The 23,660-nt window shown below is 36.9% G+C and overlaps 5 protein-coding genes across 13 annotated transcripts; 2 read left to right on the plus strand and 3 right to left on the minus strand.

Moving 5' to 3' along the window:
- Window positions 1-1,336, plus strand: LOC104723879 (the record flags this gene model as incomplete). 5 transcript variants are annotated; one of them, XM_010442313.1, is given in 6 exon segments in its annotated part: window positions 1-31; window positions 173-265; window positions 379-613; window positions 709-800; window positions 889-996; window positions 1,094-1,336. In XM_010442313.1, coding segments are annotated over 6 exon segments (721 nt in total), but the record flags the coding sequence as incomplete, so codon positions are not given.
- Window positions 1,767-6,579, minus strand: LOC104723880 (auxilin-related protein 2). Of its 2 annotated transcripts, XM_010442314.2 has the most exons (8): window positions 5,781-6,579; window positions 3,435-4,881; window positions 3,199-3,343; window positions 3,012-3,112; window positions 2,853-2,918; window positions 2,543-2,632; window positions 2,245-2,421; window positions 1,767-2,107 (listed from the first exon to the last, which is right to left on the minus strand). In XM_010442314.2, exons 1-8 carry the CDS (start codon window positions 6,398-6,400, stop codon window positions 2,069-2,071), a joined length of 2,685 nt encoding a protein of 894 aa, XP_010440616.1. In that variant the 5' UTR covers window positions 6,401-6,579; the 3' UTR covers window positions 1,767-2,068. The 2 variants fall into 2 exon arrangements, with proteins under 2 accessions (XP_010440616.1, XP_010440617.1); XM_010442315.2 differs by lacking the exons at window positions 1,767-2,107; window positions 2,245-2,421; window positions 2,543-2,632 and adding an exon at window positions 2,695-2,724.
- LOC104723881 (auxilin-related protein 2) lies at window positions 13,863-18,856 on the plus strand. 2 transcript variants are annotated; one of them, XM_010442316.2, is made up of 8 exons: window positions 13,863-14,703; window positions 15,603-17,049; window positions 17,141-17,285; window positions 17,372-17,472; window positions 17,566-17,631; window positions 17,922-18,011; window positions 18,119-18,295; window positions 18,495-18,856. In XM_010442316.2, exons 1-8 carry the CDS (start codon window positions 14,084-14,086, stop codon window positions 18,531-18,533), a joined length of 2,685 nt encoding a protein of 894 aa, XP_010440618.1. In that variant the 5' UTR covers window positions 13,863-14,083; the 3' UTR covers window positions 18,534-18,856. The 2 variants fall into 2 exon arrangements, with proteins under 2 accessions (XP_010440618.1, XP_010440619.1); XM_010442317.2 differs by having other exon boundaries at window positions 17,378-17,472.
- On the minus strand, window positions 19,209-21,584 carry LOC104723882 (GPN-loop GTPase 3). Of its 3 annotated transcripts, none has more exons than XM_010442318.1 (10): window positions 21,516-21,584; window positions 21,057-21,294; window positions 20,844-20,952; window positions 20,674-20,755; window positions 20,410-20,495; window positions 20,138-20,241; window positions 19,916-20,046; window positions 19,741-19,834; window positions 19,592-19,647; window positions 19,209-19,510 (listed from the first exon to the last, which is right to left on the minus strand). In XM_010442318.1, the coding sequence occupies exons 2-10, from the start codon at window positions 21,099-21,101 to the stop codon at window positions 19,387-19,389; spliced, it is 831 nt and encodes a 276-aa protein (XP_010440620.1). In that variant the 5' UTR covers window positions 21,102-21,294; window positions 21,516-21,584; the 3' UTR covers window positions 19,209-19,386. The 3 variants fall into 3 exon arrangements, with proteins under 3 accessions (XP_010440620.1, XP_010440624.1, XP_010440621.1); XM_010442322.2 differs by having other exon boundaries at window positions 19,273-19,510; window positions 21,057-21,119; window positions 21,516-21,546; XM_010442319.2 differs by lacking the exon at window positions 21,516-21,584 and adding an exon at window positions 21,401-21,472 and having other exon boundaries at window positions 19,273-19,510.
- LOC104723883 (40S ribosomal protein S13-2-like) lies at window positions 21,908-23,311 on the minus strand. The gene is made up of 5 exons (XM_010442323.2): window positions 23,183-23,311; window positions 23,019-23,091; window positions 22,511-22,649; window positions 22,218-22,404; window positions 21,908-22,125 (listed from the first exon to the last, which is right to left on the minus strand). The coding sequence occupies exons 1-5, from the start codon at window positions 23,203-23,205 to the stop codon at window positions 22,092-22,094; spliced, it is 456 nt and encodes a 151-aa protein (XP_010440625.1). The 5' UTR covers window positions 23,206-23,311; the 3' UTR covers window positions 21,908-22,091.

The following is a 23,660-nucleotide window of genomic DNA, read 5'->3' on the forward strand; positions in this document are numbered from 1 at the left end:
CGAGTTCGATTTCTCTATAAGGAAACAAAAGGTTCTCCTTTTTCAATTTCTGTTTCTGAATTGTGTTCATCATAGGTTATAAAAGAATCTTTCATGTGTTATGTTTGTTGTTGGCTAATGTATGTCAAAATGGCGTTGATATATATATATATATATATATACACACACACAGTTTAGAGAAAACTGTTTCAGAAGAGTTAGAGAAGATAGGACTCGTTTGCTGTGGAAGTTGAGGCTCTCTGATTGTCAATCTTCTGATCGAAAGGTTTGTTTTTTTTTCTTTTTCGTCCTCTGTTTTTGTAATCCCAATAAAGGAGAAAACAAAAGACTGTTCTTTTTATAGCTATGTTGATGTGGTTAGGTTTCTTTTACTTTCAGGAGATTATCAATTCTGCTTTCCAGGATATTGTAACTGATGAATTGAAAAAATTTGAGGATTCGTCGAGAAACCTCTCGGGGAATCAGACTGTAACTCCTGATTGTGATGATATATTATGGGAATATGAGGAGCAAGGTCTTAAAGCTGTTTATGAAGGTGATAGTGAAGAGATTTTGTTGGAAATGCAACAGATATTTTACAAGGATTTGTGTTCAGAGACTACTACAGTAAATGGTTAAACCATTTAGTTTTTTTTTTTGTTCTTCATGAGATTTGCGTTGAAAAAGAAACCTGAATGAATACTGATGCCTTTGTGGCGCTATGTCCAGGATCGTATGTTCAGATCCAAACATGGGAAGACGAGGAAGATGATTACTTGGCCACCTTAGTTTCTCAGAATATGTGTTTAAATAGTGAACTGGTAGGTTCTCTCTCTTTCACAAGGCAGCCTTGTTTTCTCAAATACCTTAGAAACCAGTTGACTGGACTGGACTGATATGCTTTTCCAGGAGCTAAAACAGATATGGTGTCCGATATGCAATAAAGGAGAGCTTATGGAGAATCACCGACACATCTACTGCAACATGTGTAATATGCAGGTGAACAAAGGCCAAGAGGTTCAGATTCTTGTTCTTTATAGCTCTCTTTGTCACTCTCAGCCCCTGAACTTGTCCTTGAGTTTTTTTCTTTCTCGGATTCAATTTTTTGCATCAGGTTAATCTGGACATTCTGCAAGAACGGTTAGCAGAAGCGCACGCTGAGCATCTCGAGAGAGGATGCAGATTGAAACCCGAGTTCAGTGTTCAGACTAACTATAATTTGAAGGCGTTGTACATAACATGTGAGGCTTGTAGTACATTTGAGGTTGTTGTATAAGCTATTAACTTAAAAGATGGGTACACATAATTTTTCCTTTATATAACTCCCGGAGATCATTAGGCACGGTGGAATTCTGCAGATGTCGTTTAATTGACTTTAGGAACATTCTTCTTCTTTATTCTTATTTTATTAACCTTACCATAATGGAAAATCCTAATCGCTGCAACTCGGACAAGTGATCAATAATTCAATATAGACATTAGTACCATTTCGGATAAAACGATTTCTAAACTGGATCGGGTCTCTGTATTACTAGTTCAAATCGTGACACTCAGACTGATAACACAATATACCTACCAAAAAGACAAAAACTGTCTAATTCCTCTGTGACGATGTATCGGAATATACAAACACGCTCACAAAGACTATCTAGCCTGATTATACTAACTTCAGACCATGATGGATAGAAAAAGCGACACTAGATCGCCAACAGAGTCGCATCGTGCCACTTCAAAGAATGTTATATGCATATATATATGTAAATAGTTTGGAAACAACAATACACAGCTCTCAGGTATTGTGTTTTGATACAGAAATCAACATCAATACATCTGACATCATACTCTTAAAGAAGGGTAATGAGAAGGAAAAATTAGCAACAAAATAATAATAAAAAAAAAAGAATACCCAATTGCTGCGTGGTATATGATGATGCAGTGCTGGGTCATCAATCTTGGGAATACATATTCTATGAACAACTCTCTGCTTCCAACTTGGGCACCGTCTTTTGGCTTTTTATGAAAGCCACATACTTCATCTTTTGGGCGACAGACGAACAACACACTATCCAAAACATAGTCCCAGGTTTTTTCAAAAAAGTTCTTCGGAGTTGAACTTGTTCCATGCTTCCTGTTTATTGTCATGAGAAAAGAGATGAAGCCCAATGCATTGTGCAGTTCTAGTTATCCATGAGGAAATGCAAAATCTAATTTGATTCGTTAGGGTCATCTGAAGTAGCAGTTCCTGAAAAATGGTCAATGACTTACTTTGAGCATGTCGAAAACTTTCTCGGCAATGTATTTCTGCTGGAGATTAGCGCCTTTTTGCTGAACTTTGTCAGGATGTATACAGAGAGTAGCCTTCCTGTAAACTTTCTTGACAGATGCACCGGTAATTAAATCGGTCAATGAAACAGGCTGCCAACCACATCCTGGCCAAAGAACCTGCTCATTTACATGGCAATATCAAAATAAAGTTTGGATTCCTAACATTAGAAGAAAGTTTGGATTCCTAAATTGAACATCAGAGATAGAAATAATAAAGAAAGAGGAAAATAAGACATACATATTGTAATGTCGAAAGCAGAGCACGCAAGTTTCCCTCCTTCCCCGCACCCCAACGTCTTATCTCAACATCCAGGGTCACCCCAATCCTCTGAAATCCAGGATACGTAGGTGATTAAACAAAAGAAAATCAAGACAGATCCAGGATTAAGGATGGTGGCACAATTTGTTTTACACTACTGGCTGCAAAATACGACAAACTTAAATGTCTCAACAAAGCAACATGGTTTGAGATGTGCACAACAGAGGAGGGAAAAGGAAGAAGCCACATCTAAATATTTTAATCTGAATCACGTGATAAGGAAACTTACATCTTTCTCAACTTGTTCTCTTTGTACTTCAAGATCACGTTCATTTTTCTCAGCAAGTGCTTTCGCCTGATAGAGAAAACAATTCATGTTAATATACTGGTGAATCTTGTGTCATTGTCAGATACAAAACCCATCAAAAAAAACTCTAATGATACATACAGCCCGCTCCTGTGTCCTCTGGTGGCGTTCCAGCCTGGCACGTCGTCTCTCTTCAGTTTCTCCATCCACATCTTGAAAACCACCAGACTGGGAAGTTGGTGCTATATACAACACAGGGGGGTTTCAGTGTGACCAAGTTAACAGACATGAACATATTATTATGGATAAACCTCAGAGGTTGCAGTACCTCCAAATATTGAACTGAGATCATCAACAATGTTTGTTGTTGAAGAGGTCTTTCTCAAGTTCTCTGTTGCTCTAGAGGGCACTTGCGAAGATGGCCTGCTAGATTCGAAAGATCCTCCTTTGTTCCATGAATCCTGGAAAGGATCCTGAAACACAACAAGAGTTATAGGAGGAGTCAACTCACCAGTAGGCTGTAAAGGACTTAAATCAGAACAGAAGTAGATAATCCCATCTCACCAAAGGGTTGGTTCTCTGTTGTGGAGCACTGTTTGGTCTAGAAACCGAGTTAAAGAAGGAGTCAAGATCACTGTTATTTTCTTGCTGCTGCTTAGCTTTAGCTTGGGCAGCTGCCCTTCCACGTGCCTCAGCAGCTGCCCTTTCCACAGCAGCTCGTTCTGCCCTAACCCTTGCTTCCTTCTCCTGCGCTTCAGCATTCACCCTTTCTCTAGCTTCTGCTGCAGCTTTCTCAGCCTTTTCTCGTGCCCCTGCAGCTGCCCTTTCACGTGCTTCAGCATGGGCTCTTTGAACTGCTGCTCTTTCTGCACGCTCTCGGGCATCCGAAGCCTTCCCAACAGCAGCTCTCTGAACTTTGGCATGAGCTTCAGCGGCTGCTCTTTCACGTGCTTCCCTTGTAGCCCTCTCTACGGCTTGTCTTGCCAATAGTCTTTCCCTTTCTCGCTCAATTCTTTTCTGCTCTCTTTCTCTATCCTCTCTCTCCTTATCCTGGGCTTTTTCCATCTCTGCCTCCCTCTCTGCCCTTTCACGCTCCAATCTCACTTGCTTTTCTCTAAGTTCCCTTTCCCGAGAATCATGATTCTCCATGTGATCTCCTTCTCTGCTTCTACTTGCCTTCAAATTTTCTTTCTCTCTCCTTTCCTTAGCATGTCTAAACTTCGCTTCTGCTTTATCCATGGCATCCTTCATGGCAGCAGCTGATGCAACAGCAGCAGAGAAAACATCAGAATCTTCACCAAAGGTAGGTTCAGGGTGTCCATTCGCAGCGGTCTGCTTTCTGCCCATAGAAAAATCATCAAGTTCATCCATTTGAGATGCTGTCGGGCTATTTACAGAAGCTCTAGCTGAGCTAGGAACATAAGAGTGGTGGTTAGTGGAGCTCGATATAGAAGGCTCGTTGACCTTCTTTTTTACAGGACGTGTAGGTCTCGGTGGTGGAGGTCTCGCAGGTGGCGGAGCACTAGTAGGTTCCGTAAAGAGAGGGATCTCAGATACAGTAAGCCACACATCATCAGATGACTCAAAACTTCCTTCTGTACTGGTAGGTGGTGGAGCACTCGTATTTTGTGGCTCTAAAACATCGTCAAATGAAGCTTTCTTAGAATGGTAACTCCTAGAACTTTCTACAGGTGACTGGGAGCCACTGATGTTTGCTGGTTGTTTTAAATGACTCTGGCTTCTACTATTCATATCTGGGCCTGATTTTCCAAGACTATCGAGGGGGTCAATTTCAACAAATACTCCTCCATGGACAGATGCATGATCAGTTTTTCTGCTGTTGAATTTACCAATATCCTCCAAAGGATCATTGAACCCTCCAGTGGAAGGATCTCGAGGGGTTGATGCAGACTCCTCCAAGACTACAAATGGGTCTTCTTCCACAAGATTGGAAGATGTCTTGGCAGGCTGATACGGAGATTTCTGGGATTGACTGGTCTCTGAAGTAGACCTGTTCAAAAAAAGTAGAGCATCTTTCAAATGATAGAAAGCTATGCCTATACAAAAAAACAAATCAAGATGAAACTTTCAGAGGGTATATAGATAAGAGAAGCTTCTAGGTAATCAAACAGCTCTCCATAAGTGCTAAGATACATTTCATTATGTAAGTGTGATGGCTCTAAGCTCTATACATTGAGAAACCTCTCAAGTCATCTCTAGGAAAAACAAATTTGAAGCAATGACCCTAGCCAAACAGATCAAGATGATAATTTGCATATGAATGACAAGCCAAAGGTTCAAGCTTGTGGATATTTCCTCAGAAAGAATGAGAGAGTACAAACTAACAGCTCCTCAATAAATACAATCGTTCATGCTACATTGCTACATTTCATTATGTAAGTGTTATTGCTCTAAGCTATGTGCTCTCAAGTCAACTCTAGGAGAAACAAATTTGAAGAGCAGTGACCCTAGGCACAGATCAAAATGAAATTACGCATATGAACGACAAGTAAAAGGTTGAAATTTTCTGAGATTTCTCTCTTAAGTTCAGAGAGTACACATAAGAGAACCTTTTATGCAAGTAAACAGCTATCATAAGGACAATACAGTTCATGCAACCCAAATCTTAAGAGCCATGATCCTAACCAGTAACCACAGATGAAGAAGAAGGGTAAATATAGCTGTTTCGAAGGAGGACCAAACCCGGGAATCAAACAGCTCTACATACAAGAGATTTTTTTTCAAGGTTCAGAGAGTACACATATAAGAGAACAGTTCTCCATTACGAACCAATACAGTTCATGCTAGAAGTTCTATACCATTGAGCCATTTCACGCAAGAAAGTTCCCAAATTAGAAGAGCAGTGACCCTAACTAGACGTAACAACAAATGAAGAAGAGAGAAGATTACCGTTTAGGTGGAGGGGAGTTAGTGCGACCAAAGCCGGGAATCAAGTCATCAAAAACGGAGCTACCCTTGTTCTCTCGGTCACTGTCTGTCTCAGTTTTCCCCAAATTGGTGCCCATAAGATCATCGAAGGGAGAACTGTTCTGTTTCCTGTGCTTTGCAGGTGAGGTGGAGATGGAAGAGAAAACGTTCTCAAACCTAGCTGAGTGAGAAGAAGTGGAAGGGATTTGGAGCTCAGGAATAGACTCAAACACATCCTCATCATCGTAGACAGGCTTGTCATAGACCGGCACGGACGCTGATTTGGATTTGGGTTCCTTGAACATAGCATCATAGTCAAAGGCCGGTGCAGATGGAGAACGAGAATCACCAGAAGAGGATCCGTACTTTGGTGGTGGACCGCTAAACACATCTTTAAAGAGAAGATCATCACCATCGCGGCCAAGATCGTCAAACACCGGCGAAGGATCGAACTTTTTCCCGGCGGCGTTGGCGAAGTTGTAGGAAGAAGCGAAACTGTTGAAATCAGCGGCAGAAGAGTTCGATTGAGGAGCCATCGGAGCTGATTTGCCCTGTGGTTTCAATCCGAAGTCTCTCGCTAACAATCCTGTGAAATCATCCATTTGGGTTCCTTCAATTTCTTCTCTTCCTCCAAAAATCGAAAAGCTTATAGATTTTCCCACCAGAAATCAAGACGAGATTATCCTCAGATCTGAGTCGCCATTAACGATTAACGAGTCGGATCAAAGCATTTGATTTCAAAAAAAGCTCCTTTTTTCTTTTTTTTTCCTTCTTTTTCCCAACTTGTGTGTACATGTTCGCCCAGTCTCTTCTTCAATTGATAGATCAGTCCTACATTTTCAGAGACTACAAATTTGGTACCCATAATCCTAAAGCTACATGGCACTCCCCAAATTTTTGGATTTTGCTTTTGACCTCCTTTTGTGTAGGGATTAGGGCAAAACAACTTCAAATATTGAATAATGTCTCAAAAGGCCTTATTGATAAAAATATAATCCAAAATAACCTTTTTATAAAGGAAATTTGGTTGAGAATGCCATTTTTGAAAAAAAACTTCTTAATAATATCAGTTTTGTAATTGCCTTCTTGGAAATGTCCGTTTTCATTTTGAGAGGTGGAGGAAATCACAAAACTACCTTCATTAAAAGAGGAGAAGAGAGGAGGTGGGCGAATTCAAATGGGCGACGTAAATGATGATGGGACATACATTAATGGCAGCGAGTCTCTGTCAATTAAGTATTTAAGTGTGTTAAAGAAGAGTAAATGGTAGTTAATGATGTCATTCTTTAGAAGTAAACATAAGGGAACAAATCTGAAAAACACGATTGGTGGAGAGTAGGTGGAGTTGGTGGTGGTCGGAAAACAATAGGTATGTCGTCGCAATTAATTTGGACAGTTGCCAAAGAATCGTAACACATATGCAATGAATGATGTTTATGGGTTGGGGGTGGAGCTGAAGGCAAAGATAGCTGAGTTGTTGGGTATCAAACTAGAGGAAAGCAATATAGAGTTAGCTTTTGGCACCCCAAAAACACAATTGTCTTTACACAAGGTAAGATGCCCCCTGTTTCAGTTAACAGTGATGTCAAGTTTGAATAGTTCAAAATGAAGAATGAAGAGTGTGGTGGACTGTATTTGTATGTTTCAATGTGCAAGAAAAACGTGATGCCTATCAATGGTTGACAACCCGTGTTGTCTACCGATTGTGGAAAGACCGGTGAATCCAACTTGGACGATGGTGGAAAACCCGCAGTGTCTACCGATTGTGGACAGAATGGTGAATCCAACCTTGCAATAGGGAGTAGTTGAGATACTGTTAGTAATGGACCAAACGGATATGATCCATCCAACGAAGGAAGGACATAATGTTGATGGACATAAACCTTAAATGTAAGATCTAGTTGTCAACGACAGGAGGCACACCATTCCCAGTGCCTGCTTCTTCATCAAATCTGTGTGGAACTATAAACAAGTTCTTTAGACCCAAGTGATACGAACTACTCAACCAAAGAACATGATAATTGTGGACAATAGTCTATTTTGATGTATTTGGTCCATCGTTTCCACACATATAGGGTTTGGCAGTTATTTTGGTAAACATACAAAACAAAACAGTAGACCAAAAAATGAGAGCGTTATTAGTGGTGGACAAGAACCTGGTATTTTGGATCTAGTCCATCGGATGAGACGACCTGCACGATGGACAACATGCATTGTTAGAAGTGGACTAAATTTGGAAACGTTAGCAAGATATGGTGGACCCTATATAAATTAGGGGAAATTAATAGTGGACGAGTACGTATGATGTTGGATCTGGTCCTCCGCCTTAGATTACATGTAGAGTGGACAACATTTATGTTAGAAAACAACTGAAATCGACCTAACTGATATGGTCTACCTAATATAACGAAGGAAAATAACATTAGTGGAGAGAACCTGGAATGCATGCTCTTTTCTAGTAGATCGGTTGTCCTGCAGTGTGTAACAAATTGTTTTGTTTAAATGGACAGAAAACGCCAAACATAGGAGACGAAATTTTGTTGTTAGACAACTGATGTATCTATGAATGGCGGCGATGGCCAAATTTCCATCGCTAAGAACAGACGCATCTAACTCTACACTGAAACGAATTAAAGCAAGGGTAAATGATAAGTAGACGACATCATAAAGCTAAAAAGAGCAATATAGTTCAATATCATACCAAGTGTCAGGTTTCTGAACATTGGAACTAGTCTCCGGGGCTTCGCGTGTAGCGGCGGATGGAGGCGGAGCCCGAGGATTTGTCAAGAGAATTGTCTGGATTAAGAAATTCATCACTCACGGTCTCTCAATCGCACAGTTTGATCACTTGGGGGCACTCGATCAAACGTTCTGCTCAATCGCAGCGACGACGACATTCAAAAGATGAAAAGTCGATGCAGTTGGGGAAGTCGAAATTATGAGAAGAGAGAGTCGTTCGACCATTGGTTTGTCTGGACGAAGTTTTACATTTACTGATGAAGCAATTATCTGCTCTTCCAACTTTATGTCACCTCCCTCAAAATACAAAATAAAAATAAAAATTATAAAATGCTTTAATTTCAACTAAGATGAAATAAGGGCATAATGGTCTTCTTACAACACATGTGTGGCAGGCGGGAAAAGATGTTCTCGTAAGTGGCATTGCTGAGAAAGTTTGCCACTATTCATGGCAGATCCGGCTAATTTCTCTTGTATAAAACTATGTATATATTTTTTGAAACCAGTAGAATTACCCTCAAAAATTTTGTTATCTACTAGGTTTTGAACCGCTACGCATGGGTTTATTTAATATATTTTGATGAATATGATATATGATTAATAATAGTTATGAAATATTATCTTATAAAAAACTTTAAATTACTATTAAGACAAATTTTTAATACAAACACACAATTTAAAAAAAATATATAAAATATATAATGTTATACTTAAACGTTATACTCTTTTAAAAATTCAAATATGATAAAAAATCATGAATTTATACTTAAAACGTTATACTATTTTTCTTTCTCTTCTTCGTCAGCTTCTTCATATTCTTCCACTGAATAATCATTCAAAATCTCTTTTTTAAAACTACCACACAACTTGTTAACCAATTAAACTCTACGACCAAAATCATTGTCTCTTTTCTCGTTAAATTTGTGCAATTTATAATAACCAACATAGTCACGAGATGCACTCAAATATTGATACTTTCACTGTATACTTACTCGGTTTTAGATTCACGCGTATTGAAACTTCTCAAATCAAAATCCTTAATACTACAAAATTGTAAATTCTCAAACCAAAATCTTTAATACTACATAATTATAAATTATTTGGAAAGAAAGTAATATAAACAAATGTATATCTAATAAAACATGTGTGCTTGTCGTCGATCCTTCTTCTTTAAACCCCAAAACTTGACTCAAACAACATCAAATCTAGGTCTTGCGACGTCAATCTTTCTTTCTTAGACCGAGAAATACTGAAAGAATAACAACTCATCTATAAAGTTATACACAAAAACATGTATTAACACGCTCATAAGATATAAAAAGCGCAAACAGAGATAAATAAGATATTCAAGATATAATAAGATATTTGAAAATTGCATATATAATATTTAACAATACTTAAACTTTTAAATTTTTAATAGAGTTTAAATATTTATAATATTTTAAACTTTAGATATAGTTTAAATATTTGTAACATTTTTTTTAGAGTTAAATATTAATGATACTTAAACTTTCTATAATATTTTAAACTTTCTATGGAAGTATTTATAGTTTATCAAAACATTCTATTATGTTTAAATATTTATAATATTTTAATCTTTTAAAAGATTCAATAATTATAATATTTTAAACTTTTCAACTACATCTAAAGTTTCAATATTGTTAATAGTTTAACTTTTAAAAATATTATAATATTTTGAAACTTTTGAGAAGTTTTAATTTACTATAATAAACCAAATAAAACTTTTAAATTTGGACGCCTGATAAATCAAGCTTCATGTTCATTCGTAGTTGGAAGGATATTAGTCTTATTTATAATGGTTTACAGTCATCGTCTAAACTAATATAGCCGATGTGAGACATTGTACATACACTTACTTATAAGTATTATAATATAAAAATTTTACATAATTTCAAAAATGTTAAATATTAAGATGACTAATCCCGATTGGTCATTTAAAAAATCTTAGTAGAGGCAATTCTGAAAATTTTAAAAAATGTAAATTAGTGAGATGTCGAATCCCTATTGGCTATTTTAAATCCTATGTGGACAACCTTAAGAACTTATAGCTTCTCCTTTTATTTTGTATAGATTGGTATAATCATGAAAGTCACATATATAGACAATAAATCATAGCCCTACGAATTTTACCTAAACCAAGGAAATTGAATCAAGTTTTTCAGTTTTTGGTTCAGAGTTCAGATAGTTTTTAAGAACTGGTCGGTTATTTTCGTTTTAAGATTTTGAGATCTTTTTTTGGCCATGGTGGATGTAGGTTTCTCTGCTATATTAGGGTTTCGTAGATTGCGGATGAAGTTTTAACTTTGCGTTTCAAACAAAAAAAAGATGAGTTTGTTTTATTAAAATATTTTATGTGTTTGGCCCAACTAATATTTAAATAACATAATAAATGGAGCCCTAATCGTTCTTCTTAATTTCATAATAAAAGGAGTCCTAACCTAATATAATAAAAGGAGAAATTTCTCTAGTATCAAATAACATAAAATCACTTATTTAGAATGATTAAATTAAAATCCAATAATAAAAGAAGCCCTACCCCTTCTTCTCAATTTTCCAGCGACCGTCGACAATTTTCTTCTTCAATTCTTCAAAACAACATCTTCTTCTTCAATATTTTTTTTAGTCGTCGTTCTTGTTAAACCATCTCAGTTTTAACCATCACATATGAAACTGTGATAAGTTCTTAAGACTAAGTCGGCATGTGAAACACGAAGTTTGGAGATGCTAACGACAATGGCATTAGGTGTACCAAAAAAATTCAGATAATTTTGGTTAAATCTTCAATAGCCTAATTAACCGATTTTTAAACCTAACCGTAATTAGTTTTGGTTAATTTGGAAGAATTTTTAAAATCTTAATTGACCAAAACTAAAACTAACCGACTCAGTTTGGCTAGGTTAAACTGAAGTCGCATGACTAGTAAATCAGATCATCATCGAGTTACAACCTCCCCACTAAACAATTTTTTTTTTTCAAAAAGAAAATTCATCTCTCAGTTTATGCTTCCTCAGTTTATAGTTTTCTTATTTCTATACTTGATTATAATGCATGTGGATATTGCTGAAGGGATGCTAGCAATGGTATATGATTGCTTATGTCGTTGTTGATGCGAAAAATAAGTCAATTGTGGTTCATACAAAAGTTGAAGGTTGATTTCAATCTACAGGAGGATCGAGGGTTTAATGTAATATCCGATAAAAATGTATATCTCCATTGTGTTGGCTTTACAACAAGGTAAAAAGCATTGGAAGTTTACATTTTTAGGGCTTGTTGGATGCATTGGAAATGAGATTACCTTATGTTGAACATAGGGTGTGGCTACACATATCTATGAGAACCTGAAGAAGTGTGCAACCATACATGTACAATACATCCTAAAATAAAAAAATTTGATCGAAGTTAAGCAGAAGAAGCTTAAGTTCTACAAGGTTGTTCCATGATTAGAAGGTAGAAATAAAGTTTGTGAGTCAAGTATATCTCTTACAATATGTGAACATGAGATTAAAAACATGTGCATGTAGGAGATGTGATATGATATGAGTATAGTTTCTTGTTGTCATATTTTGTGTATCATCACAAAAGAAGCTTGATCATGAAGATTACATTTTTAGTTGGCTCGTCAATTCAAGGTAGATTTGTAGCGATTCAATATAACTAATTAGATTAAGACCCGTGCTAGAAGCACGAGTTGAAACTCTTTTTATTTATATTATAATTTTTATATAAAATATAATTTATGTGTTTGTTTTTTAAAAAACACTTGAATAAAAACACTATGCAATAAAATCATATGCTAAATATGATTGACTTGAAAAAGACACATATTTTGTAAGTTTTATATAGTTAATGATTTTAGATAAGTACCCGTGCTATAACAGTGGACAAATTTTATTTTATACAAAATTTTGTATATTTTATATTTTAAAATAAAAATTTAATATGTTGTATTAGGTTATATATGTGATGTTATTTCAACAATGTATATCTACATCATGACTTGAATGCCATTATAAGACATAATTATGTAAATTTGGTTTTTTAAAAGTGAGTTATTATATTATGAGTAATTTAATATATTGTTATACTTTTTGTTTTAATATATTTGGTTTCTTGAAATTCTTTCATATTATAGTGACATATTATTGACATTGCTATAACAAATAAATTTAGAGTGTTTACAGTTTCTAACTTTTATACAAGTTTCAATATATTAAAAATATTTCAAAATAAATTATTTAAAGTTTATTATATTATATAAAATTATAAAATTCAACAAAACCTATGAAATTGAATTTAAATATTCAAATTTTGATCTGTTACTCAGTAAAAAAAATTAATTCAATAGATATTATTTTAAAAAATAATATTATTGAATCTTGAATATGTTATAGATTGAACAATTTATATTTGTTTTTAAAAATTCAACTTATGGAATATTCGGAAATAAAACTATTTTAATAAATAATATGATAATTTATTTGTTTCACAAAATAGACTCATATATAAAAATGAGAGGTGAATTATAATGATAATTAACAAATTAATATGTTAAGTTAGATATCAAAAGATTTTATTTGATGAATAATTTAGTAAAGAAAATTAATATGGTAAGTTAGATGATATGATTCTTTAGAATATTCTCTTTAAGATTTTCGGTATAACATATTTGTAACTAATTAATCTATCATTAATGTATAACTTATTTGTAACCAACTTATTAAAATTATATAGTTTACAAAACAATATTGTGTACTTCCGTTTTATTATAGAGAGGATGAATGATATATGTTTCTAGGTAAAAACTGGTTATGTAATAATATTGACACCTCCGAGTTTGGTTGAAGAAATTGAAAAAAGGAAGAAAATCAAAGTGAACAAAGAAAAAGTTTATATGTATATCAAAAATTATTAAAAAAGAAAAAGAATGATTCCAATTAACTGTTCAAATCTTTAAATTTCTATAATTTATTACCAAAGAAAGAAAAAATTAAGGATTTAGACAGTTAATTGAAATCCTTTTAATTTCTTTAAATCCAAATCTTTAAATTTGAACAGTTAATTATAATACTTAATTGTTTTTTTGGTAAGAAGGATTTGAGAAAAAAATGAAATTTAAGGATTTGAACTGTATCTTAAATCCTTCTTACCAAAAAAAAGAAAAAAAAAAGAAATCCAAATCCTTTTACCAAGGAGGTGAAATCTCGAATCTAAAATTTTAGCAAGTGCCATTGCATTTTTAAGATTTTAGGGACCAACTTTGTAAAGTCTTAAATGTTCGTCCAATAATTAAAACAGAATAAGAAATTACGCAGACTGGGAAAAACAATGTACGAGTCGGAGAAGAAACCATAGACAAAACAAGTTGGGAGACCAAAGGGAGCTTTTTTTGAAATCAAATGCTTTGATCCGACTCGTTAATCGTTAATGGCGACTCAGATCTGAGGATAATCTCGTCTTGATTTCTGGTGGGAAAATCTATAAGCTTTTCGATTTTTGGAGGAAGAGAAGAAATTGAAGGAACCCAAATGGATGATTTCACAGGATTGTTAGCGAGAGACTTCGGATTGAAACCACAGGGCAAATCAGCTCCGATGGCTCCTCAATCGAACTCTTCTGCCGCTGATTTCAACAGTTTCGCTTCTTCCTACAACTTCGCCAACGCCGCCGGGAAAAAGTTCGATCCTTCGCCGGTGTTTGACGATCTTGGCCGCGATGGTGATGATCTTCTCTTTAAAGATGTGTTTAGCGGTCCACCACCAAAGTACGGATCCTCTTCTGGTGATTCTCGTTCTCCATCTGCACCGGCCTTTGACTATGATGCTATGTTCAAGGAACCCAAATCCAAATCAGCGTCCGTGCCGGTCTATGACAAGCCTGTCTACGATGATGAGGATGTGTTTGAGTCTATTCCTGAGCTCCAAATCCCTTCCACTTCTTCTCACTCAGCTAGGTTTGAGAACGTTTTCTCTTCCATCTCCACCTCACCTGCAAAGCACAGGAAACAGAACAGTTCTCCCTTCGATGATCTTATGGGCACCAATTTGGGGAAAACTGAGACAGACAGTGACCGAGAGAACAAGGGTAGCTCCGTTTTTGATGACTTGATTCCCGGCTTTGGTCGCACTAACTCCCCTCCACCTAAACGGTAATCTTCTCTCTTCTTCATTTGTTGTTACGTCTAGTTAGGGTCACTGCTCTTCTAATTTGGGAACTTTCTTGCGTGAAATGGCTCAATGGTATAGAACTTCTAGCATGAACTGTATTGGTTCGTAATGGAGAACTGTTCTCTTATATGTGTACTCTCTGAACCTTGAAAAAAAATCTCTTGTATGTAGAGCTGTTTGATTCCCGGGTTTGGTCCTCCTTCGAAACAGCTATATTTACCCTTCTTCTTCATCTGTGGTTACTGGTTAGGATCATGGCTCTTAAGATTTGGGTTGCATGAACTGTATTGTCCTTATGATAGCTGTTTACTTGCATAAAAGGTTCTCTTATGTGTACTCTCTGAACTTAAGAGAGAAATCTCAGAAAATTTCAACCTTTTACTTGTCGTTCATATGCGTAATTTCATTTTGATCTGTGCCTAGGGTCACTGCTCTTCAAATTTGTTTCTCCTAGAGTTGACTTGAGAGCACATAGCTTAGAGCAATAACACTTACATAATGAAATGTAGCAATGTAGCATGAACGATTGTATTTATTGAGGAGCTGTTAGTTTGTACTCTCTCATTCTTTCTGAGGAAATATCCACAAGCTTGAACCTTTGGCTTGTCATTCATATGCAAATTATCATCTTGATCTGTTTGGCTAGGGTCATTGCTTCAAATTTGTTTTTCCTAGAGATGACTTGAGAGGTTTCTCAATGTATAGAGCTTAGAGCCATCACACTTACATAATGAAATGTATCTTAGCACTTATGGAGAGCTGTTTGATTACCTAGAAGCTTCTCTTATCTATATACCCTCTGAAAGTTTCATCTTGATTTGTTTTTTTGTATAGGCATAGCTTTCTATCATTTGAAAGATGCTCTACTTTTTTTGAACAGGTCTACTTCAGAGACCAGTCAATCCCAGAAATCTCCGTATCAGCCTGCCAAGACATCTTCCAATCTTGTGGAAGAAGACCCATTTGTAGTCTTGGAGGAGTCTGCATCAACCCCTCGAGATCCTTCCACTGGAGGGTTCAATGATCCTTTGGAGGATATTGGTAAATTCAACAGCAGAAAAACTGATCATGCATCTGTCCATGGAGGAGTATTTGTTGAAATTGACCCCCTCGATAGTCTTGGAAAATCAGGCCCAGATATGAATAGTAGAAGCCAGAGTCATTTAAAACAACCAGCAAACATCAGTGGCTCCCAGTCACCTGTAGAAAGTTCTAGGAGTTACCATTCTAAGAAAGCTTCATTTGACGATGTTTTAGAGCCACAAAATACGAGTGCTCCACCACCTACCAGTACAGAAGGAAGTTTTGAGTCATCTGATGATGTGTGGCTTACTGTATCTGAGATCCCTCTCTTTACGGAACCTACTAGTGCTCCGCCACCTGCGAGACCTCCACCACCGAGACCTACACGTCCTGTAAAAAAGAAGGTCAACGAGCCTTCTATATCGAGCTCCACTAACCACCACTCTTATGTTCCTAGCTCAGCTAGAGCTTCTGTAAATAGCCCGACAGCATCTCAAATGGATGAACTTGATGATTTTTCTATGGGCAGAAAGCAGACCGCTGCGAATGGACACCCTGAACCTACCTTTGGTGAAGATTCTGATGTTTTCTCTGCTGCTGTTGCATCAGCTGCTGCCATGAAGGATGCCATGGATAAAGCAGAAGCGAAGTTTAGACATGCTAAGGAAAGGAGAGAGAAAGAAAATTTGAAGGCAAGTAGAAGCAGAGAAGGAGATCACATGGAGAATCATGATTCTCGGGAAAGGGAACTTAGAGAAAAGCAAGTGAGATTGGAGCGTGAAAGGGCAGAGAGGGAGGCAGAGATGGAAAAAGCCCAGGATAAGGAGAGAGAGGATAGAGAAAGAGAGCAGAAAAGAATTGAGCGAGAAAGGGAAAGACTATTGGCAAGACAAGCCGTAGAGAGGGCTACAAGGGAAGCACGTGAAAGAGCAGCCGCTGAAGCTCATGCCAAAGTTCAGAGAGCTGCTGTTGGGAAGGCTTCGGATGCCCGAGAGCGTGCAGAAAGAGCAGCAGTTCAAAGAGCCCATGCTGAAGCACGTGAAAGGGCAGCTGCAGGGGCACGAGAAAAGGCTGAGAAAGCTGCAGCAGAAGCTAGAGAAAGGGTGAATGCTGAAGCGCAGGAGAAGGAAGCAAGGGTTAGGGCAGAACGAGCTGCTGTGGAAAGGGCAGCTGCTGAGGCACGTGGAAGGGCAGCTGCCCAAGCTAAAGCTAAGCAGCAGCAAGAAAATAACAGTGATCTTGACTCCTTCTTTAACTCGGTTTCTAGACCAAACAGTGCTCCACAACAGAGAACCAACCCTTTGGTGAGATGGGATTATCTACTTCTGTTCTGATTTAAGTCCTTTACAGCCTACTGGTGAGTTGACTCCTCCTATAACTCTTGTTGTGTTTCAGGATCCTTTCCAGGATTCATGGAACAAAGGAGGATCTTTCGAATCTAGCAGGCCATCTTCGCAAGTGTCTTCTAGAGCAACAGAGAACTTGAGAAAGACCTCTTCAACAACAAACATTGTTGATGATCTCAGTTCAATATTTGGAGGTACTGCAATCTCTGAGGTTTATCCATAATAATATGTTCATGTCTGTTAACTTGGTCACACTGAAACCCCCCTGTGTTGTATATAGCTCCAGCTTCCCAGTCTGGTGGTTTTCAAGATGTGGATGGAGAAACTGAAGAGAGACGACGTGCCAGGCTGGAACGCCACCAGAGGACACAGGAGCGGGCTGTATGTATCATTAGAGTTTTTTTTGATGGGTTTTGTATCTGACAATGACACAAGATTCACCAGTATATTAACATGAATTGTTTTCTCTATCAGGCGAAAGCACTTGCTGAGAAAAATGAACGTGATCTTCAAGTACAAAGAGAACAAGTTGAGAAAGATGTAAGTTTCCTTATCACGTGATTCAGATTAAAATATTTAGATGTGGCTTCTTCCTTTTCCCTCCTCTGTTGTGCACATCTCAAACCATGTTGCTTTGTTGAGAGACTTAAGTCTGGGGCCTCTTGCAGCCATTAGCATAAGAAATTGCGCCACCTTAGGGAACTGTCTCAACTATTATCACCCGTCTCATTGTTCTTTTTTGGTTTTATTTTATTCACCGTACTTAATCCTGGATTGTAAAGGATCTGTAATTTTTGTTTGTTCAATCATCATGCTATCCTGGATTTCAGAGGATTGGGGTGACCCTGGATGTTGAGATAAAACGTTGGGGTGCGGGGAAGGAGGGAAACTTGCGTGCTTTGCTTTCGACGTTACAATATGTAAGTTGTATTGTCCGATTTCTTTATTATTTGCACCTCTGGTGTTCATTTGTACCTCGATGTTATGAGTCCACAATCTATTCTGATGTTGTTATGTAAATGAGCAGGTTCTTTGGCCAGAATGCGGATGGCAGCCTGTTTCATTGACCGATTTAATTACGGCTGCATCTGTCAAGAAAGTTTACAGGAAGGCCACTCTCTGTATACACCCTGACAAAGTTCAACAAAAAGGTGCCAATCTCCAGCAGAAATACATTGCCGAGAAAGTTTTTGACATGCTCAAGGTAAGTGAATTCACCATCTTTCTGGAACTAAATCCAATAATCCATCACTGCTACTTCAGATGCCACCAGCTACCGCCAACAAAAGACCTTAAGTTAACGAATTACCCAATTAGATTGCTTCTCATTGATAACTATAAATCACAGATTTGTACAAATCTACATTTGCTAGCTTCATCTCTTTTGTTATGGCAATAAACAGGAAGCATGGAACAAGTTTAACTCAGAAGAACTCTTCTAAAAAAACATTGGGGTTATGTTTTGAGAGTGTTGTCTGTGTGTCGCCCATACGATGAAGCATGTGGCACTTGTTAAGTATCCAAAAATGGTGTCCAAGTTGGAGCCAGATAGTTGTCAATAGAGTATGTATCTCCAGGATTGATTACCCCATCACTGCATCATTATAGACATTGCAGCAATTGGGCATTCATTTTTTGTTGTTAATTTTTCCTCGTCATTATCCTTCTTGTGTCCCGTCCTTTTAAGAGTACGATGTCAAATGTATTGATGTTGATTATTGTATCAAAACACAATAATTATTGTTGTTTCGAAACTATTTATATATATGCATATACATGAATATTCTTTATAGAGGCATGGAGGTGAGTGACACAGATGATACTAATTTGTCATATGTTAGATTGCATGGAATGAATGGCATGGTTGATTGTTGAACATAAAACTGTTAAAAAGGGTGATATGTCATAGGAACTTGAATGACCGGTTAGGTGTTATATGTTTTTGATCTGGTTTGAGACAAGCATTACGGTTTTACTGGAACTCACTCTCTTTAGATTACGTGCGTTTGTAGGCTTTCCTCAAAAATGTTGGAGCGCAAGTACGCAGATAGTGAACTCGGTTAAGTTTGTTACACTAATGACCTTAGCCCGACCAATCCTGGCATTAAGGCTCCAACTGGATTTAAAATGCAACTGAATTGATAATTTGATTTGAGAAATTCTGACAATTTTGAAAGTCTCTCATTTAAGGCTTTTGATAGTCAGCAGTAAAGTAGTTCTCACAAACTCATTGGTCTCTGACAAGGGCAATGAGACCAAGATTTCAAGCCAAAAGTCGTAGAAACCGAACACAACTTATGAATCAGGACCATCGTCACCAAAATCTTCATCCTCATCCTCATCCTCATCTTTGATCTTCACATCAGCGTCTTCTCCAAACTGAATACAAACGTCGATTTGCGAAAGAACATATTGAATGCTGCCAATAGTAAGCAATGGTGATATTAGTTTTGATTGGATAAAGCTAATTAGAAGAATGAACTGAGAGGAAATAGTTTACCTCCTATCTTTCCTCAAGTTAAGGGGTATGAAATTCACCATCCCATACTCTCCCACCTAAATAACCACAACCCAAAAATGCAATCAAGAAATCGAATTACTTGTTTTTATAGTCAACATTAACAGCAAGAATCCAATCATATACGATACCATCTCAATCAAGGCTTTGTTCAGTTTTGCAAATTGAGGACCCATCCTTTTGTTTAACTCTGCCAGCAATGTGCGAGGCTCCGGATTCAAGTAGCTGAAGTCATCAAAAAACCGAAGCAAATTAGAATACCGAAACTCCAACAAACAAAGCAAACGAAAGAATAGGAACCCATACTCATCAATGTTGCTTTTATCCTGCAAGAGGTCCATCTTTGAGAGGATGTTGACATGTGGTAATTCAAGCTGGATCATTGCAGCGAGAGATGACATGCAACCACTGATAAACTTGGTTACATCTGTTATGAACTGATCCAACAAAGTTTATCTCTTGTCAACACAAAATGGTTCACTATAATAAGAGTAAGTAGTAGAGGGGAAATAAAACTTATATAGACACCTGTGAATCAAGCAGATAAACAACACAGACGTTGAAGTTCTTCTGCTTCAAATGCTCCACAAAGTTCTTGAGCACAGGAACATGTGTAAACAGCTCAATCTGACCTGTATTAACAAGACAAAGATTTCAAAGAATTTAGAGATAAAACATAGATGGGATGCTTCTTATCAACTTCTATCCAGTATTGATACGCAAACACCTAACAAACGGCTTAAAGAAACTACATACATTAACAAATATCAGAGAGATAAATTCATTGATCATGTATGTACCTGGACAATCAAATATAAGGTAATCATCGTCCCTGTAGTTCTCCAATTCTTCATCTACCCAATCATGCAAGCTATCCTCAAGGTACCTATGGATTGTAAGTTAAGGCTCTTCCACTGCGAGAGAACATATCATGAACAATTTACCTATCCTCAAGATACCTATGTATTCTTTGTTTTCATATATAAAAGCTAACAATTTTTCAAGACCCGATTGTGAAAAACCAGTAAACTTCTCAAGTTGTCAATGTAACAAGTAAAGGATACTCCATGCAATACATGAGGGCGCCATTAGGACCAAGCTTTAGCTCCTCCATGACATCTTCCAAAGAAACAAGTTCTCTGATATCTGCATTCAATGAAACCAAGAAAGTGAGAAGCCACTCAAAACTCCTTCAAGGAAGGGAATTGAATTAGAGGAAACTTCACTGACTCACCCATAGCCACAGGATAATTGAAGATTTCCGCAGCAGGATCAAGGTTAACAACATTCATTGTTCGACCGATAGTTTCGCAGTGTTCATACAAAGAGGAGCAATAAGTTGACTGAATAGATCCAAAACACAGAACAAAAACAATTCAGTCAAATCTAAGCGATGAAACTACTTTACAGAACTAACTTGACATAGACATATAATAATATATAAAACCTTTCCACTGCCTGCTGGACCGATGACAAGCTGAGCGTAACCCATTGTAGCTAGCGAGCAAACCTCCACAAAAAACACTCTTCAAATTGAACAAATAGAGTGAAAGATTCTAAAAGATGCAAAGATTGCAACAGTTATATAAGCAATGCACCAGACAGCTAAACCAAACAACACTCTCAACACGTCGCAGGAACCCATAAACCAGAAGAAGCAAGAAGCAATAGACACATTTCAATACCTGAAACAAGGCAAAAAGATCAAACCTTTAACTCCCATATATACGATTTTAGTTAGGGTTTTGAAAGAACCACATAAACCCAAAACGAATTGATGAAATAGATAACCTAAAAAAAAACGAAATTTTAGAGAGAAATTGAAGAAACTAAAAGCAGCCCACAAAAATTTTGCAAGGTTGAAACGAAACCCAGAAAGGTGCAAAGATGATTTATATGACTTCACCTTTGACGCGTCTTCGTTTTTTCTTTTGCTCTCAATTCTCAAAACCTAAACCACAAGCAAAAGAAGAGAAGTTTCAAGAGCTTCACTTTTTTTTTTTGGTATGTTGCGTTTTAATGACCTTTTTTTAGGGTTCTTAATGGTTTTTTTTTTGTTGAGATATATTTTTTTGACCAAAAATATAATTATGCTGTTAAACTATAAATATATTATCAAATAGGACTTTTATTTATTATAATTTTTTATTTTTTTTTTAAATAGTAAAATGATTTTGAGTATTATTTGACCACACAAAATTAAAGCAACGTCTCCACAACGTGTCTCACGTGGATTCAACAAAAGCAAATTCATTTCTTTACATATGATAAAAGAAATTTATCTTTCACAATCCATGCTGCTATTAAACACTAAAATGTGTGAGAAGCTTTTAATTAATGAAGTTTGTTTTCTGCGTACAAAAAAATAAGAATTCCAAATCAAAATCTCATTGTAAGTAACTTGAACAAAGTTGGAAATAAAGATCCATATGAAAATGGTTGTTCTTCAAGGAACTAAACAAATGCTATGGTATTGCGCTTCTTAAGCCACAAGTGTGCTTGCGGTAGTAGACTCGCTGCAAAGGCAAGAACAAGAAGTAGGATCAATATTCAAAAGTAATATGATCAACCATCGAGATCTTTAAGAAAACTCTTTGCAAGTACTTACTACTTCCAGACGGGAGGGAGCTTCTTGGTCTTCTTGTAATAACGAGCGAGACGGTGGATTCTGCTCTCTACAAGAATCAGTCTAAACTTAGAATCCTTATCTTTCCTGTTCCTCTCAAGATGCTTGCGGATAGCAACTGCTTTCTTGATAAGGTGATAAAGATCCTCAGGGATCTCGGGAGCAAGACCTTAAATCAAAGTTACAATAACTCTTTTAGTTTGCTTGAATGTTTTAGTCTATAGCAAAAAGACACTAAAGAAGACTCTAAACAGGATAACAAAAAAAAAGGTTACCATGAGCTTTGAGGATTCTAAGAATCTTGCTTCCGGTAACACTTTTCACTTGTGGGATTCCGTGAGAGTCACGAAGAATGACACCGATCTGAGATGGTGTCAAACCTTTCTTTGCAAACTTACAAATGGACTCATCAACCTATATGGTTCCATCAACACAAACATCAAATACATTACTCTTAAAGCCGCATCATGTAACTGAGAGAGCAGGACCAACAGATTAAATCAATACATCAACACAAACATCATGATCAATTAGACTAAACATGTTACTCCCAAAACCATATCAAGTAACATCACAAGGAGAGAGACAAGCAAACACATGAAATCTCCAAAAGGAACCTTCCCCTATGATTGATAAAAGAGCTTCTCCAAGATTACAATACTTTGTTCTCACATACTAAATGAAAATGATTCTCAACTCGTCACCTAAACTATGATTAAGGCCTATGCTCGGTGCCAAACAAATCAAAATCTAAATCTAAATCTAAATAAGAATCTTGCTTACATCTTGAGATGTTATCTTGACCCAAGCCGGTGGTGGACGCTTATACGGCAAAGCAGATGCTGAGATACCCTTACTACAGAGCACAAAAACAGATACGGAGTTATTAGAGAACTTAGTTGTAATTCAAACTAAAATTCCCAATCAGATAGGAAGAAGAAACGAACCCTCTACTGTGCATACGACCCATGGCGGCGACGGTGAACGGAGCTTCTCTTCTCTGAGATCCTTCTTCCTCCGGCTAAGACTGCGCTTTAGAAAATCCAAAACCCTAATTTGCTTTCTTCTATGTATTGTTTTTAGTTCCAAAAACCCTTATAGGCCTTTTTTATAGGCCCATTATAAGACAAAAGCCTGAAATAAACGGAGGATTAGATGACGTCGTTCAGGCTCTTTTAAGTTTTAGTGAATGTTGGGTTTACTTATATTTTTATTTTGTTCTTTGCTCCAATACCTAATTGTTTACTAGATTTATAGATTGAGTTTTTACATTTTAAGAAGAGTTTCTACAGTCCACCTTAGAGGTATCAAATGGGCCGGCCCACATTCATTTGGACTATCTGCAGCGGGCAATTTCTATTTTTTGGACCGCAATAGGCCGATCCACTAAGCCCGCGAACATAAAGTTATATCCAATCTCGCTCT

The sequence above is a fragment of the Camelina sativa genome, chromosome 11 (assembly GCF_000633955.1).
Source record: "Camelina sativa cultivar DH55 chromosome 11, Cs, whole genome shotgun sequence".
NCBI classification, from domain to species: domain Eukaryota; kingdom Viridiplantae; phylum Streptophyta; class Magnoliopsida; order Brassicales; family Brassicaceae; genus Camelina; species Camelina sativa.

What these genes read in the sequence shown, in the direction of transcription:
- LOC104723880 (XM_010442314.2), bottom strand. Translation starts at nt 6,400, where the DNA reads ATGGATGATTTCACAGGATTGTTAGCGAGAGACTTCGGATTGAAACCA. An exon ending in TCTCAGTTCAATATTTGGAG is followed by an intron (nt 3,113 to 3,198) that starts GTACTGCAACCT and finishes TGTTGTATATAG; the next exon opens with CACCAACTTCCCAGTCTGGT. An exon ending in AAGTTTTCGACATGCTCAAA is followed by an intron (nt 2,108 to 2,244) that starts GTAAGTCATTGA and finishes GACAATAAACAG; the next exon opens with GAAGCATGGAACAAGTTCAA.
- LOC104723881 (XM_010442316.2), top strand. Translation starts at nt 14,084, where the DNA reads ATGGATGATTTCACAGGATTGTTAGCGAGAGACTTCGGATTGAAACCA. An exon ending in AACTCCCCTCCACCTAAACG is followed by an intron (nt 14,704 to 15,602) that starts GTAATCTTCTCT and finishes TTTTTTGAACAG; the next exon opens with GTCTACTTCAGAGACCAGTC. An exon ending in GAGAACAAGTTGAGAAAGAT is followed by an intron (nt 17,632 to 17,921) that starts GTAAGTTTCCTT and finishes CCTGGATTTCAG; the next exon opens with AGGATTGGGGTGACCCTGGA.
- LOC104723882 (XM_010442318.1), bottom strand. Translation starts at nt 21,101, where the DNA reads ATGGGTTACGCTCAGCTTGTCATCGGTCCAGCAGGCAGTGGAAAG. An exon ending in GCCCTCATGTATTGCATGGA is followed by an intron (nt 20,496 to 20,673) that starts GTATCCTTTACT and finishes TACAATCCATAG; the next exon opens with GTACCTTGAGGATAGCTTGC. An exon ending in AACTTGAGGAAAGATAGGAG is followed by an intron (nt 19,511 to 19,591) that starts GTAAACTATTTC and finishes TACTATTGGCAG; the next exon opens with CATTCAATATGTTCTTTCGC.
- LOC104723883 (XM_010442323.2), bottom strand. Translation starts at nt 23,205, where the DNA reads ATGGGTCGTATGCACAGTAGAGG. An exon ending in GGTCGTATGCACAGTAGAGG is followed by an intron (nt 23,092 to 23,182) that starts GTTCGTTTCTTC and finishes TGTGCTCTGTAG; the next exon opens with TAAGGGTATCTCAGCATCTG. An exon ending in TCAAGATAACATCTCAAGAT is followed by an intron (nt 22,650 to 23,018) that starts GTAAGCAAGATT and finishes GGAACCATATAG; the next exon opens with GTTGATGAGTCCATTTGTAA.